This window comes from Pelecanus crispus, chromosome 4 (assembly GCF_030463565.1).
Source record: "Pelecanus crispus isolate bPelCri1 chromosome 4, bPelCri1.pri, whole genome shotgun sequence".
NCBI lineage: Eukaryota > Metazoa > Chordata > Aves > Pelecaniformes > Pelecanidae > Pelecanus > Pelecanus crispus.
In genome coordinates this window covers 24,666,129-24,682,933 of record NC_134646.1, presented here as the reverse complement: position 1 = coordinate 24,682,933, position 16,805 = coordinate 24,666,129, and the positions used below count along the sequence as shown (strand labels likewise).

The 16,805-nt window shown below is 43.9% G+C and overlaps 1 protein-coding gene across 17 annotated transcripts in view; it reads right to left on the bottom strand.

Annotated features, from left to right (window-relative positions):
* Positions 1-16,805, bottom strand: part of ADGRL3 (adhesion G protein-coupled receptor L3) — a 286,653-nt gene that overhangs the window by 31,740 nt on the left and 238,108 nt on the right. For 9 of the 17 annotated variants that reach the window (XM_075709714.1, XM_075709718.1, XM_075709710.1 and 6 more), the window contains 2 exons: positions 15,968-16,034; positions 14,470-14,561 (listed from right to left, as the gene is read on the bottom strand). In XM_075709714.1, the coding sequence (XP_075565829.1) occupies positions 14,470-14,561; positions 15,968-16,034 (159 nt within the window). Of the gene's footprint in view, positions 1-398; positions 426-14,469; positions 14,562-15,967; positions 16,035-16,805 lie in introns of all 17 variants that reach the window. The other 8 variants (XM_075709711.1, XM_075709712.1, XM_075709709.1 and 5 more) reach the window with 1 other exon arrangement.

Sequence of the window (16,805 nt, the reverse complement as noted above, 5' to 3'; positions counted from 1 at the left end):
TCATGGGGATTACCACCCATGCACCTTTCTGAAAATTTAGTTCTGTATTTATACTACCATAAAGTACTCTCAGTGACAGAGCACAGTGAACCAGAGGGTTGCTATTGGTATAACAAGTCTGTACTACACAGCATTAACTTGGGAACATTCACCTTGAATTCAAGTAATGTCCAATCAAAGAATATAAAGCCAATACGGTGACAATTGGTTGGCAATACATATGCAGCACATTTACTCTGCACGCTAGCTGTATGCCTGACCATTTTCCTGCACAGTTTGCTCTTCTGCCTCAAATGTGAATGACAGAAGCTTTAATGATTTTTCAATATTGATCTGACAGCTGGTTCATGAGACCACACTGATAAATGAAATTTATCAGCCATTCAGGTCATTCTTACTTGATGAAGGGTCTGTTATCCTCATAGCTAAAGAATGCATAGACATAAAGACAAGAACACCAACATTAGAAATATAACAACATAGAGAATATAGCTTACTGCTAGTCCCCCTTCCTTCTCCCACCAGCCATCACCAGAACCAAAGGTGGACCAGCATCAGGTATGCCTGGTACACACCAGCCAGCCTGGCTTTCTGCCCCAGGGAACTGAAACATGACCGAGGATGCTGGCTTCACACACAGAAGCGAGCGTTGTTAGCTGCAAGCTGCAGCTACCCCTCCTGGCTCTGATCACGCAACTGTTAATTGAGTTGGAAAACTCTTTTAAAAATCATGGCTATCTCTGGAGAAGATGAGTTTTGAAACCCCAGTGTAGCCACCAAAGAATACTTTCATGCGTTCAGGTGGCAAAACTTCACCGTGCCTCCAGCACTCTCCGTCTGTGGTGCTGTAGTGTATTACAGGAACCTCTTTACTGCCATTTACTTTTTCATAAGTGTAACTCCCAAGTTGCCAACTTACAGGCCAGACTGCAGCGTGATCTTCTTTTTGAGATAACAGCATTAGGATCTTCTAAAGCCCTGGGTGACAGAAAGCATTGACCTATTTACTCCCATTTCACAGGGAAAGACAAAGAAAGGACTCTGCCAAGCAGGAGTGCAAAGCAGCCTGCTGCAGTGAAGAAGAAGCCAAGATGGACCACTCAAAATGAGCTTCTGCCACTGTAGGGACACAAGATCAGTCACAGCCATTTTCCTAGGGGAGTCTCCTTGACCCTCTGGGACAGGCTCTGCAGCTAACTCTGCCTGCGTGGTGGGTGATGTACAACACATGGGGAGGGCAGGCCAACTCCCAGGCCTCCTCTGCCCGCTGGTGCGGAGCTTTTGAACCTGTGATGCCTTGCAGTGGCCACCATGGGTGCCAGAGATGGAAGCTAGCTCAATATGTTCAACTCATTACCCCTGCCAATGTAGCCGGGTCCAGTCCATCCTGCTGAGACCTTCTGCGGTCAATAATGGCAACTTGTCAAGCTATACCCTCTGCTAAACAAACTGCTCCGCTTGGAGGGGACCCGCTTCAGCCTGAGTTAGAAAGAAGCTATATTAAAGCCAAATGATTTTCAACAGTAACTTCTGACTGAGAGAGACAATAAGTATGTCCAAGATGAGGCTTTGTGTTCTCTTCTCACAATGGATAATGCCATGTAGGGACAACTTCTGCACCACTAACATGCACCTGAAGCCATGGAGGGGCTATCTGAGTACCAACAGGAGCAGGATTTAGTCCTCATGGGAGGAAGGTGGTTTCACCTTCACAGTATATTGTGCAAAACGTTCCCATTTTCTCCCCACCTTGTCCTTGGCTGAAACAGAAGAGGCAGCGAAGCTGCCGGTGCCAGCTTTGCCCTGGCATGTTCACCTGGGGTCTTTGGGAAAGGGAGGGAACAGTTGTCCAATGGGCTGGATCTGGCCACACTCATAACACTTGCCCTAACCCCACTCTGAGCAGCAAGATACAAGTAGAGGACACACCACGGGGGACAAGGTAGCTGTTGCCACGTCACTGACAGGTAAGCAGTGCTATCTCAGCTTGAGCACCTACAGTATCCCTGGGCTGTAGCCCTTCCTGCCTCTGTCCCCATCCTCCTCCCAGATATTGACAGCTCCCTGCAGCTCTGCTCTAGTATCCAGCCAGCCCCTTCAGCTCCCCTGGCTGCCATCCCTGCAGGTATCCCCTCTGGTCATTGGCTGCCACCCTGACAGCTGCTCACCTTAGATCTTGTGCCGCATCTGCCAGCTGCAGGAGGACATCTGAGCTACCCTAGGGCACTCAAAGGCGGTATCTAACAACACACGGGGAAAGCACAAAGCATTTCAGGATCAGGAAGGAAGGAGGAAGCAAGTGCAGAGGAGGTGGCTTGATGCAGGGAACTGAGTCCCTGCTTTCAAGACACAGCAAGGAAAGCTCAGCTCCTTTGGCTTAGCAAACCATAGACTGAAACAGTGTGACCTCTGCATCTGCAATGTATCTGGGGAGATACCAGGAACACAGAAAAGCCGTTGGTATTAAAAGACTCCCCCCTTAGCTACACCAACAGGGATCTCCAGCCCATCCCAGCCGTGTAGCATGATGTTGGTCAAATCCTTCTGCTTCTCCTTTCCCTCTCATCCACTCAGCCTGCGAGATCACTGGGGCAGGTTCCCATTGTGCTTGGGGTACGTCTAGCACCACAGGACCTGCAGGTGCTCCATGATGCATGAAGACGTGAGACAGTCTGGAGCTCCCAGCCCAGCAACGTGGGCAGGAGCAGGGCATGAATTTCTATTACTGTGTTCATAAGCACTCAGGTTTTATGGTAAAGATTTTGCTGTTGAAATGTCACTGGTGATAGCTTATAAAAAGAGAAAATTAGGGAAATTTTTTTACTCTGTTGCTGCTATCCAGACCCTCACAAAGTTTTTCAGTGATCTGTAATAGCCTTTCTTCAAGGCAGCTGAAGGGTCTGTTTCATCTTTGTACAGACAAAACGTGAAACCAGTAAACTCAGATTACCTTTTAGCTTGAGGCTAACACTTCAAAACACGCCAAGAGAAAACCATCAAAAAGACCTGAGCAGTTTGCACCCCATTTCCAACCTGGATGTGCCTAGGACCCACTGCCCAAAGCAAGTAGGTGCCTAAAGAAGTGTTCAAAGACACCTAACTCCCAAACACTTCAAATCTCTACACATAGGGCCCATAGGACTTAGTCTCTTATATCCCTTGTGAAATACAGATCAATCCTTTTCATTTTATCAACTCAAGTGTTGTAAGAAGCTTAACTCTTGTGTTAGCAACAATTCATGTCTGACAAAAATTACTCCAGAATGTGTTTTTTTTCCCCTCGTAAAGTCTCTGAAACCTATCAGTGCTGCAGTAATACTGTGTCAGTATCTGCAATACAGAAAAAACATCACTTAGACAAGCGAAAAGCCTTGGAAGAGCCTTAGCTCACAGGAAAATGGAGCTGCTAACTGGAAAACCGAGATTATATTCACCAGCGGTACAAATAAATAATAGTTGAAGCAGTAATCATTGGAAAACCTAGCCTAGCACAGCCTGAGGCACTAGATCTAAAGTGCTTTCTCCAGATTTGGATAAATCCTTCTAATTCCTGGCAGTAAGGGATATAGCCCATTGAATTTAACCTATGTGACTCTGACCCCTCCATAGTTAACGGGAGACTGCTACCCCCAAAAAGCAATTTATCCCCAACAAGAACAGGTATTTTAAGGTAGGTGAGGCTTTGCCATTCCCTGAAAAAATACTTTTCGCTACTGACTGCAGAGGAAACCTGAATGATGGCTTAGGTGGGGGCTTCACTTTCAAATACCTGAAGTTAAAAAGTCGATCTTTAGTGGTTGCGTTATTCCTTTAACCTGCAAAATCTTACCTCACCTCCCTTGTGTTTCTTTGTAGCCCGAATGATGGATAGTGGATGGTCTACCAATCCATATAAATACCTAATTCATTTTCTACTCTTAAAAAAGCCCTGACTTTACCTTGGGGCAAATACTTCTTAAGGTTAATTACACATCATGTGAAACTCTTTCAAAATCTTATTTAAGTTAGATGTCTTTCAATTTCCCAGAGTACTTTCTCCTTCAATGATGAGAAAGGATTGTTCATATTACCTTCTATATTCCTGTGATATTTCCAGACCAATACTTCTTAAAAAAGTTGCTAAAATTAGCTACTTATATCCTTGTTTAGATGCTTAAGGAATTTCAAAACCAATGCATCCTAAGCTCAGAAACCCCCTTCATGCTGCCTATTCTTTTTAAAACCCCAACATGTACCTTTTTGACACAAGGTGACTGAATTGCCAGAATATACACTGACAGCCCAATACAGAGGCACAGACAAATTGCAACTTATATTATATGCGCAAACCACTTCCATGTATGTAGATTAGCAATATCCTAGATTGCTAAAGCCTTCATCTTTTTTGCAGCAGGAAAAGTAAGGCAAGAATTTACCTTCACACACAGATTGGTCCTAAAATGCTGCTGAACAGAGAAAGCCTGTTATCAAAAAGCAGCTATTCAGCTCTCATTTTAAAAGAATAATGTCTGGACTTCTTACATTTTGAAAAGAGTTTACTTACTTTTTTTTTTTAATATTTAACACAGTGTAATTTTTGAGCCACATTTAGAGTAAAATTGGGCCTTTAATAAAACCCTACATAACTAATCAGCTTCAGGTGTTATTTTATTCAACCCTTTATGGTTTAACTTTACCTAACTTGAATTTACCACTCTTTTGACAATCCAAAGTATTTTCCCATCTCTCTGATAGCAGGAAAAGGCTCAGTAAGCACATAGACTCAGTGCTTGGGCCCCAAAATAACACAGTTTGGCTAGCGAGCAAAAATCCCAAAGTGAGTACACCAGACCTTTAGTAGCTGTTACAGGTGATGAAACCCAAATAAGAATAGATGGATGATGTGCCCCCTCAAAAGCAATTGGAAAGACCCATGGAATTAATTTTAATATAGTGCAAATATAGCAGAGAGACAGACATTTCCTGCAGGCAAGCACGAGAGACACATAATAAAGCGTGCTATTGTGTCTCCCCACCGCCTGCCAATATGAGGCAGTAGGGATGTTTGTTTTCTTTTCCCTTTTTCTTTTTTTAAATTTCAAGGATTAGAAAAGATTGATTTATTGAACTGCTGAAAATCTACAGGAAGGAGCTGGAAAGTCCAGCACTCCCCTCATAAAGCAAATGGGTTCGTCGCTAATTAGTGAAGGAACATCTTTATGGTGAGAAAAATCAATTGCAAGCAATAAAAGAGTGCTTAAAGGATTTTGCCTTTGCGTTTCGTGACAAAGTTACCAACTTGATGGCATGAAGCCAAATGTCTTCCTAATCGCCTTCCTTAGGCTGCGGGCATTCATCACGCAGCCTTCCAAGCCATCATTTCCAAGTCTCATCTTCTGGCTCCTATACCATCTTTGACAGGAGGTGGCCGGTTCCCTGAAGACATCAGTAACCATCTTGGGGGTCAGCAGGCCTGTCACAGCTTCATTTGCAGAAGAAACCCATGGCTTTACATGCCTTGGAGACCTGTAAAGGTTGGGGTCCTACCTCCTGGCATAAGGGAAATTTCACATAGATTGAAAGTCACTTCTGACTTCCACCGTTAACTGAAAATTTTATCCAGACAAATGAAGCCAAACCTTAATTGGCCCTATGTGATGCCCAAGCCCAGGATTTGGGGTAACCTGTGCCTGATTTTTTCTGCCAAGGGCAAAGCATCATCCCTCTCCCCCTCAACTCATCCAGGAAAGTCATGGCCTGCTGTCTGAGATGTGTTCTTAATTATTGCAATTGGAAAGAGCAATTCTGTTAAGCTCATCTCATTTTCTGTAAGTAATTAATTACCCTCAGAATTGCTTACCCTGTTTATTTCCTTCCTCCTAACTTTGGAAAGGCATGATTATTCAAACCACACTGATGTGTAACCACATATCTGATTGTTTCCACACGATACGGATTCAGCAAAGCCTTTAGACAGATTTGTATTATCCAAATAGCACCAGCAGGGCTTGCTGACAAAATACTTAAAATGTATGGCCTTTTAAAACAATAATAATGATTTATGGGTTCACAGAAAGACCTTAGGTATTTAATATCTTCCAGGACACTCAAATCAATAACCGGTGATTGATTTTTTTTTTTTAAATTCAGGAAGGACAACGCTTGTCAGTGGGAAGATTAGTGCTATACAATCACCATTCAACATTAACGCAGCCATCACAAAAATCATAGACAAACAAGCAAAACCCAAAGCCAAAAGAGTCAGATACTAACCAAACCCTTCTGTGAAAAACTCAAACAGCAGCAGATTGCAACAAACAAAATCTGATGCTGCCATCAACATCACTGGGCAAAAAAGGCACCCAGACAGAAGTGCAATCTCAGATGTTTTTTCAGCACTGGCAGAGTTTCTGCCTCTGAGGTGCTCACAAACTCTGCACTCTGGCAAAATATAAATATGCCGTATCTTTTCTTGGTTGGAACCTTGTAAATACTTCATTTTGTGCCAGCTCCAAGTGATTTTGCTGAGTTTGCTTTAGGTTGCCTGTTCAAAGTTTGCTCATGCAGAGATGCAGATGAAGGCTATATAGGAGCAGCACTGAGCTACCCAGGGGACTAGGAAGCATGGTGCTTTCTTACACAGGATCCAGGGAGATGCTAAGCCGACTGTCAGGCTTGTGAAGGCATAGTACTCTGTCTCAAGGCCATATAAGACACAAAGATCATAGCCTGAGCTCCTGTACAAGGAAAGTGAGGCAGGGAGTTTCTAATGCCCAGCGCAGTACTCCATGGCTAACATCTCAACTTTGCACAGGGGGAGGTTTTCCAAGGGAAAGAAAAAACTATTCCTCATTTTCAGAAGTGCCCAGATAGTTTGGGCATCCTTGCAAAACACTCCTGTCAAATTTTCTGGTGACAGAGAATGCACTGCCTGAATGTCCCATGCACCATTAAAACACACACTTGGTTTCTCATCCGAGTTTATCCAGACCCAAACACTGGCTCGGGGGCTCTTCTTGTTCCCTAGGATCAGATTATCCTTTCCTGGAGCGGGAATCCATGGATGGTTTCTCTCCAAAAGGCATCCTTGGAGCTGCTGTGCTCTGAGCCTACTGTCTCCAGAAGTCAGAGGAGTCCCAAAATGCTGCATATAGCATAGTTGGCTGGGAGGGATAGATTTTCAACGCCCTATTCTTGAACAGCCTGCTCAGCTAGTCTTTCTATTTCGTTAGTAGGGCTGCATGAAAACCTTAACAGAAAAGCTCATTCTTTACAGGCACTGCTATTTCAGTTAACATTATAAGTTATAGGTAATGGCCCGTCAGGATTTCGGGTCATGTTTAACAAAGGTTCACTGTGGCTCCTGTAAGTGTTTGCATTCACTAGCTTGTGTTTCAAATTCTTTGTACTTTGTCCTTTCCACCACTCATGCCAACGCGCACACCTCCTCAAAGCTGCATGGGTGCACATAACCTCTTCCCTGCTTGCTGCTCCAAAGGAGGAGTCTGCACATTGCCACAGACCCTCAGCCCTTACTTCGCCAGGAACTGAGAATGCTGAAGATACAGGATTGGGCTTTCTGCACCCAGACGCTGGGCTGGGCATGCTCCGAAGAGCTGGACCCCTTCGTTGTACCATGTCCTCGCTGTGCACTCTCAAGCGACCGCAAACCCAGAAGTAATGAAGGATTAAAGTGTTGCTGTTCTGCAAGTCACGTCCCCCGGGTGAACCCAATGCAACATTCAATTCCAGACCCTTTGGCATCACAAACTATTTCCAAGTTGTAGCGCCTTATGATTAAACAAAAAAGATCTGGAAACCAATAGATGTGTTTAAATATCAATAGAAAAAGATTAAATAATCCTCATTGTCTCTCTACTTTCACTTGTTTCTAAAATGGCTAGAATAAGGCACAAATTAATCTTTCTTTAGTAAAAGAATACCTGCTACAAATTATTGTTCTGCATTGGTAATGTAAGCTCTTTCTACCGAAGGAGAAGAAATCTTGCATTTTCAAGTCTAACTCATTCCTCACTGCACCAAACCCAGGATGTTTACTTTTTCTGCATTTCAATCAGCCAAGTAAATAAAACTAGACTGGTAAACCTCTGTTCCTGCCAGCACAATACCACTGTGTTAAATCAAGGATTTAATTTAAACATTTCTGCAGATGATTTCTGGAAGTTCTATTTAACCTTTGTTTTCAATTTTCTACCTCACTCCAAGGATTTTTTTATGACTTAAGAAAACCCACAGGACTGAAACAACAAGCTAATCTGGGGGCTGGGATTAGTCATGTCTCTTTAAATAAAATACATATGTTGAAGCAAGAAAATGAGCAGATAATCACTTACACCCATACAACATATGGGGAGAGTGGGATATAGCAACTGTTTGTAAAGGAGGCATATTTTCAGAAAGGGCTTCTCAGTTTTGTACCTGATGGTCCTTGCCCCTCGCCTCTCCCAGCCTGGGCTGGACTCCCTAGAAGAGCCCAGACTGGGTTTTGCCAAGTTTTATACAGTAATAATCAACGTTGAGTCTTTGCATTTGGCTCCTACTGGCTTTTGGGTTGCACATTCTCAGATTTATTTCTGTAAGCCTCTGAGCAAAAGACTCCTATGGAAAAAAAATTAAAAATAAAGGAGTACGGTGTGAGTTTTATTTCAAGTCAGAAACTTGGGAGAACATATACTTTTTTATTTATCCATTAAATCAGGGCCGTGTGCCTTTAGCCCCAGACCATCTGAAGCTCTCATGGCAGCCAGCGAGCTGAGGGGGGCTCATTTTGGTCATTTGGGGATTGATTTCTGAAGACTGCAATGCAGGACATTTCTGCATCATCCCCATTAATGGGTTTTCAGCATGTGTTCTTGTGAATCTGGCCACAATACCTAAAAACATTCTCTCCTGCGTGTTCGGAATAAATACATTTTTTCCAGGGAATTTCAGGTTTTTGATATAGTGCTTATTCTATTGTTGCAGAAGATGGGATGGGAGCAGGTTTCCACAAGAGGGAAGAAAGCTGCAACAAAACTGCAGTGATTAATGCCGGGATTAAACTATCTCAAGGCCCATAATTAATAGTGCCTCTTTAGCAACAAAAGGAGCTCCCAGCTAAGACTCTGGGTCTCCCTGTCTGAAAGAAAGAAAATTAAATTTCCAGGATGACTTTCGGGTGAGTTTTTATTGCACTGGATGAGCTTTTCCAACAAACCCAGGACTACAGCCCAACACACTCCTCTTTGAAGAGGTCCCCACGAGTTGTGCTTTCTAAAGAGCATCCAGGTGGCCTATGGCACAAGCCAATCCACACCCTGGCTAAAACAATAACACAATAAAATGGGACAAAAAGAGAAGCGAGCTGACAAAGCCCTTTGCCTCCTGCCTTCTTTCTAGCAGGTCCGCAACTGTGCTTGGCAGCTACAGCCAACACGCTGCCCTTCCAAAGTAAATAAAATAAAATTTCGTTGTCACATACTGCAGCACAGAAGAATGTCAGGAAGTCTGGTCTGGCTGGGGAAAACGCTAACAAACCCAACCACAGCCAGGCAGCGCTGGGGGGAGAGGGGACGGGCGCCCACAGGAACTTCAAAGGAAATGTTACATCTGTAAGGAAAAGACAGGATGGCTTCTGGTCTCTGCCAGGAGAAAGAAGTTCCCTCTGGCCTTTTGGAGATGTTCTGTGTAACTTCAGGTGCGGCAGCTACTCGGCCCCATTGATGAATCCTTTCAATTAGCTTATAGGACTTGCCTTTTGTTAACTAAAGAACTGCTCTCCCCGCCCAGTTTTATGCCAGTTTTCCATGTCAGTAACTAACGCACCCTACATTGTGCACAATAACAGCATACAGCAAAGACAGGACCTCAGATTTCAGTAGATATGGTGAAGAGCACATCTGGATTACCATCAGTGTAGCCCCTCTTTTCTTCCTTTTACTAAGGCCAGGGTGCCTTGAATGAGCAGTATTTAAATGGCTGCAGAAGCACTGTACTGCCACACAATGCAAAGGCATTTGGGGAGGGTCTTCATCTCAAACCCTCCCTTTTGCACAGAGAATGGGGTTTAAGCATCCGGAAACATGTGGATGGTTTGTCGTGCTGCAGCATCTGCACTGGTCAGATGAAAACCTGCCATGTGAGGACCACAAGCAGCCACAGTACATGCCTGACCACCTGGAAAGGAGTTGATGGATGGAAAACTGAAGAACTGTGCTGGACTATTCACATACAGACATATTTTCCTTTGTCACATAAGGCTTCCTACAGGAATGTGAATATAAAAAAGATTCAGTGTACTCCTGTCTATGACAGTCTGAGACTTTTCACACATCTAACATCTACCCAGCACAATGGAAAAGCGCAAAGGAGAGACTTTGAGCTGCTTGACTCCAGAAATCACTCCATACGGTAGCAACCTCCGGTAAAACAGCCTCACAGCTGCTCTAAAGTATTCCAGCTGGTAACACGTCCTCATGAGGAGCCATCTGCTAGCAAGGGTGTATCAATACCGCACTGATACGCCTATAGTCTCCACCTTGCAGGCTATACATGCAAGCAGCACAGCAGGCTTTTGCCATCCAAAAAGCTTGCGTAGTCCCTGGCTTGAAAGAGCTGTCTTTCTTGCAAGCTTGTAAGGGCTGGGGGAATCAGTCCTTGGAAACAACGCCTTCCCGGGTACATTTGTTGACAGTGAACCAGTTTGTGCTCATGAGCAATTTCGTGCACCCTTTGCACCCCACTTATGCTCTCAGATGGGCCATGAGCGAGATACAAGTGATGTGGGCAGAGCTACCAAAGACTAGATGATGCTCCTCTCACTGCCCATCTCTGCTCACCTATGTTTGCCAAGAAGCCGTGAAGAGATGAAACAGCAATGGCCACAGTGGACCTCGAGCACCGAGAAACAGCCATTGGAAAAGTCTGGGAACGAAAATCCCCCCTTGTCCCGCGTTTGGGGAGGCATGGGCAAAAGCTACATGCACCACCCAAGAGGCAGCTGTTTCGGTGTCCTTGTCTGCATAGCTTCATACTAAAGAGATCTTTAAAAGGCAGAAGAGATCTCCACCCGGGGGATGATCTCACCCTTAAAATTTCTGTTTAAACGTACTGAAGGAAGAAGTCAGACTGAACTTTTTCAAAAGGTCCTAGGTAAAAGCATGCTACTCTTGGTGATGGTACCTGTTGTGAAACAGGAGCTAGTCTGCCCTCCTGGCATCAGTGGCAGGCACAGAAACTTTTGCAGCTCCAAACAACGTATCCTATGTACATGAGCTCACATCTTCTCCTGGCTACATGCCTCAAAAGCACGACTAGACCACGAACCTCACTATCTCAGCAGGCACAACCCACTGAACCAGCTCAGCACCAACCTGCCATACAGGGAGGATGCTCTCGGTATAGGGGGAAGGACCCACGTATGTGGCTATCCTACTTCCCTCTTGAATGTGCTGGGCTAAGCAGGAAAAGTTAACGTGGGTAAAAAATAAACCAGCTCTGTACTCATCAAATCTCTTGCTGGGTAACCCCCGGGTAACCAGTGCTCCACCACAGGAATGTCAGATTCTCCCATGCTGGCACAATAATACAGGGACTGTTCCTGAAGGTTAGGGAAGTTTATTTTTACAACTCTGCACAGTGCCTACAAATCTTTCAGCCACACAGCATCTGGTTCAGGCACTGCCCTTTGAATGGCTTTTCTGTTCGTGCAGTAATTAAAGGTATCCCAGGTGACACCTGATCCCTTATCAAGTTCATTAATTTAAGTGGAGTTATTTGGCGCTCTATTTTCTATACCTCATAATGTATTTCTAACCTTTAAAGTGACATAGGCAAGCACCAGATTGCAAGGGCGCTTATTAACAGCCTACTAAAATATTTTATGGCTTTTATTTTTACGTTTCCATAGGGAATCAAGTATTTTGCTGTTGTTGAACAGGCTCGGGATTTACGTTGCGAGAGCTTCACCACAGCCTAACACAGAGCAGCGCTAGGAAATGAACTGGGAGAACAAACTCCCATTCAGCTCCCCGTGTGCCATAAAGCTGTCACATGCAGATGGCAGCAAGGGGCCCTCCAATGCAGGCCCTCGGTTTGGTTTGTTTTTTAAAATATAAACCGATAAGACAAGATGCAAGGTTCTGGGACCGTGCTGAGAGCCAGCAAAGGCAGTGCGCATCTTGAGAAACAGATCTGAGTGTCTTTTCACCAACTGTATAGACCCACAGAAGTAAGCTCAAAAAGGATATTCCTGGTCACCTGTGAAATAACGTGTTCTGTGGCTTTTTATTCAAGAGCTGCTGTACCGCATCCACATTTTGCAACTGAGTTAGAGACAATGACTTTGGAAGATGACCATAATCTTACCTAGAAGACGACTATGATTTTAGCTAGAAGACAACTATGATCTTACCTAAAAATTTTCTGGAGACTACAAGGCCCTCACATCCCTAGGAAAGCTTTCTCAAAGGTTAATTCCCTTCTCTGTTAACAATCTGCACCTTCTCCTAACTCAAGCATACCTGATATTGAGACAACACATGCCTTGGATTTAGAGACTTTAACTTTGTCCTGCTTAGGTATTCAGAAATTACAATCAAGTCCCTTCTGAAATTCTTGTTTTGACAAACTTCCTAGGGTGACCTTGGGGTCTTCCCAAGTTTATATTACGTTTCTCTTATTTTTGCAAGCATAAAAAAATCATTTGTAAGGAAGCAACACATTTGGAAGGGTATCAGCAACATACTTAAAAGTATTTTTAGTGCTTGTATTTTCAAAGCATTTTAATGAAGTCAAATCAGGAATAGACACTCATCTGCCAAAGAACCTATAAAATATTTTACAATGACATTATAATTGATGTAACTGGTTGTATAAATTCCTGGCATTTTAAACAAAGATACTAGAGATTAGCACAAGCAAGATTATTCAGTGGGCAACTATTATTTCTGCTTTAATTATAAAGGCTTTCCCCCTGTCGCCCCCCCCCCCCCCCCCCCTTTTTTTAATTTAAATGTCACACTGCAAGGCTTTCTAGACAGATTTTGTGTGGGTAACCTTAGAAAGACTGTTCTCAGCAAGCAATCCCATAGCACTAATGCATGATGAGTAGTCATATTAATAAGTGTTATTAAATGCTCCATTCCTTTAACGCCTCATCCAAGACCAAATGAGAGACTATCACGCTGGGATCAGTCCTGGACATCCAGGAGGGACTGATCCTCCAATTTCATCTTATAGCTGAGCAACAGCAGGAGAAACAGAGGCACACCGCAGAGCACCCTGCTGCAACCTGGGCAGGGACAGACGTGACGAACAAGTGCCCTGAGGGTCCCTGAGCTTACTGGGGTCTCCTGCATTCGTACAGGCTCCAGTCCCCTTTCCTCCCAATCCTCGAAGAAGAAGCTGTACCTAAGAAACTAATACTTCACCCAAAGGACCATGCCAGGTAGTGGCATGCTAGCAGTATTGCAAGCCTTGCCTGCTGGGGAAGTTTTAAGGCAGGGACTGACCTGCTTTAAATTAAAGCCTCATCTGCAAGAATGGCTCAGTGGTAAGAACAATAACCTTGCTGAGAACTGCCTTGCTACTGTGCAACTCAGTCACCTCCTAATGAGCTCCCCTCATGCCTCTTGTGCAGCTCCCACCACGGAAGAGAGGGGAGAACCAGCTTCCAGCTGTGTCACACAATGCTCTCCTTTCCTGGGTGGGCAGTAAAGCACTGATGCCCAACAATTTCCTCCTCCTGAAGTTCATTAGATGGTTTTATTAATTAGCAGGCTCCCCATCTTATCAAGCACTGCACCTGAAATCCCACTTGTATTTCTGAAGCAAGTAATTAAAGCCAGAGGTACTTGAATAAACAGGCACTGATGGAGACTAATATTCTATCAATATACTGAAGCAGCTTCCTAGAGAGTAAGATGCCCAGGTTCAGATGTTAACCGACTCTAAGGGCAAAACGTGCCTTGGCTGGCAAGCACATCCTCTGATGTGGGCACCCCCAGGTAAATGCCTGGTAACTTTGCTGAAACTAATCAGATTCTGGAGAGAATTTGGGTCATTAAATCTGTCAGGGGCCAAAACAAACAGAAAAGTAGTAAGGCTGCTTCCCTCAGAGTACAGAGAAATAGTAATAATCAACAATTTCAACACCTTCTCTGTAGAGACTGCAATAATTAGCCAGTAATTATCGGCATGATTTCCTTTTACGTAGAGGGACTAGAAGGTTACCTGCTTCAAGGACAGCAAAATTGAATGGAAAATGCCACCACTGGCAGCCAAATCCCAATAAAGACGGTGCTTCATCATCAGCCACTTGTTGGTACCTATTAGAAACCACTCTGCAGTACCATAACCCAATGCATTGCCCCTGGTTATCACTGCTGCTGGCAGAGTCGGTTCCCCTGTACGCTCCTCAGAGAGGAACAGGGGCATAAATAGCAAAAGACAGAAACAGGCAGAGAGAAATAAAAAACCCCAACCACTTACTTGATATTGTCAAGACATCCAGATTCAGGTTTCAGTATGGCAGTATGATGAAACATTTTATACAGAGCAATCCCAAGGAAGATGACATTAAGCTGCAATGGGGGGGAAGGAAAAACAAAAAGGGTTACGTGACATGGTACAACATGATGGGCAGAAAGTCAGCTGCTTCTCTGTAACAGATGAGTTGCTGTAGGAAATTAGCTTTCACTACAGTTTTATAGAGACTGAAACACAGAAAACTGCCGAACATTTTATAAGGTGAACTGGCCTGTAGACTGCAGGACTGGTGATGCCACAACATTACCAAAGCCTTGGCACTGTGTATTTTACTGATACGGGGCTGGTTCCAGCATCAACTGTAGTGCTTCAAATGACATTATGGACAATTAAAAATATTTACTGTAACAGCTCTTCTGTGTCTGAGAGATGTACAGTTGTGAAAAGTCACTACAAGCATCTTGCTTCGCTGGACCCATTGTAATGAAGCAAAACCCCATCTTTTTCTGTGAACATCCTTTAAATATGGCGTAACAGGGGAGATGGGCAGGGAAATCACAACTGCTGAAGATGCTTAGCACAATGCAAAGTTGAAAAATAAAAAGGAAAAAGAGTTTGATTTGTTCTGTAAAAGATGCTATGGTGTTTCAATGCCTCAGTGTTAACAAGGCTGCCAATACCTGGAAAGGAGTTCCCTCAAAAGCCCAGGCCAGGCTTTGAGACATAATCAAAAAGGGAAGATATCTTTTTTATGAATGAATTGCTTAAGGGGAAAAAAACCCAACAGCTGTAGCTGGTGGCGCAGCCCCCCCTGCCCAGTGTGGAAGGCTGCTGAAATGGCCCCCAGTTGAAGGAGAAGCAGGAGAAGCAGGGACAATGTCTGCATTGAAGTGAGAGCGCCTGGTTTGCTGTGTTAGCCAAACTGTACCCTATTCAAAACAAAGGATGGTTTATTTAAGCCATATTGTAGCGATTAATGCATAAGAAAACTCCAGCTGCCTCTAAAGTTGGGTTCTCTACCTTGTTGCTGTGTTAGCTGATATGCTGGCAATGTGCTAACCATGAAGTCACACAAGCTTCAACTTCAGCTGGGGAGGAAAAAACCCCATCAAACCTCTCTTCCAGTTTGGACTTTATTTCATTCCCTCTACCCCAGATTTCCCTTTTTTTTGCATGATTGATGCAAAGCTTTGCTCTGGAATTCAAAGGGTGGGGGGGAAGTGAGGGGTATCAAAATAGAGTTTGGCACTTCTAAATGTCCAACGGTAGAAACCAAACTCTGCAAGCACTCACTCTGAAGCTCCCCAGCCCATTTTGATCAAGTATTTTGCAATGCCAAGAACCTCTCATAATGAGGGTCTAATTGCTTGTGCCAGGTGGGGTCAAAGAAGAACATGCCTTTCTCAAATTAATCTGTGTAAATTAAAGATAAAGAGTAAAGGGACAGCAAAAGTTTTATTTCTTGACCTGAGAGATGGAGTAGTTAATTAGGAGTTCTTACCATAATTATCAAGGTCGCTGGTCCTATAAAGCTCCAAATGAAGTAGGTGTCAAGTCGGAGCCAACATCTGTAATGAAACACAGGGGAGAGAAGGCATTCAAGGACTGCACCCAGGACATACATCAAGAGTGAGAGAGTGACAGAGAAGAATGTGAGCTGCAAAACACGCCGGTGGGAGACAGGAAATATTACATTGCTTGTTCATTTAAATGCTGAATTATGTGCCCAATTTCTGACAGCGCTATTGATGGAGTAAGATAATTACCTCTGGAGGAAGCAGGGAGAAAATGGCACAAGGCCTAGTTGCTAAGGCTTTCTGCATCTGTTGGAAAAAGAACCTTAAAACTGTGGGTTTTCTTAGGGAAGGGGTCCAATGAGCATCCATGGAGCTTTTTCTTTGCTTTAAGCTCCTCTTCCCTGTCCGGCTCTGATGCAACGCAAGCTGTCTGTCAACTGTCAAGTGAGATGACATTTCTCCAGCAAGCAGATCAGAGCAAATTTGGTGCAAATAGGAAGCATGATTTGGATAACAGAAGGCTGAGGTTTAATTAGGTTCAGCAACTTCCCCTTTAGAGCGTTTTATTTCCCTGAACCTCTGGAGTGTTTTGTTTCCACTAATGTTTTGAGGGTTGCATATGGTCTGCGCTATCACATGAAGTTGATTCATGGCCTAAAACTAAATTATTAATCGCTTAATTTCAACCGCATTTAATACTCCCCACATTTTTTAACACCCCTGGGAAATTACATTTCCATTCCTAGTTCATTCCAGGCGACAGGAAGATAAAATGGAAGTGACTGGTTACAAGACAGACGAACATAAATTCCAAGAAAGTTT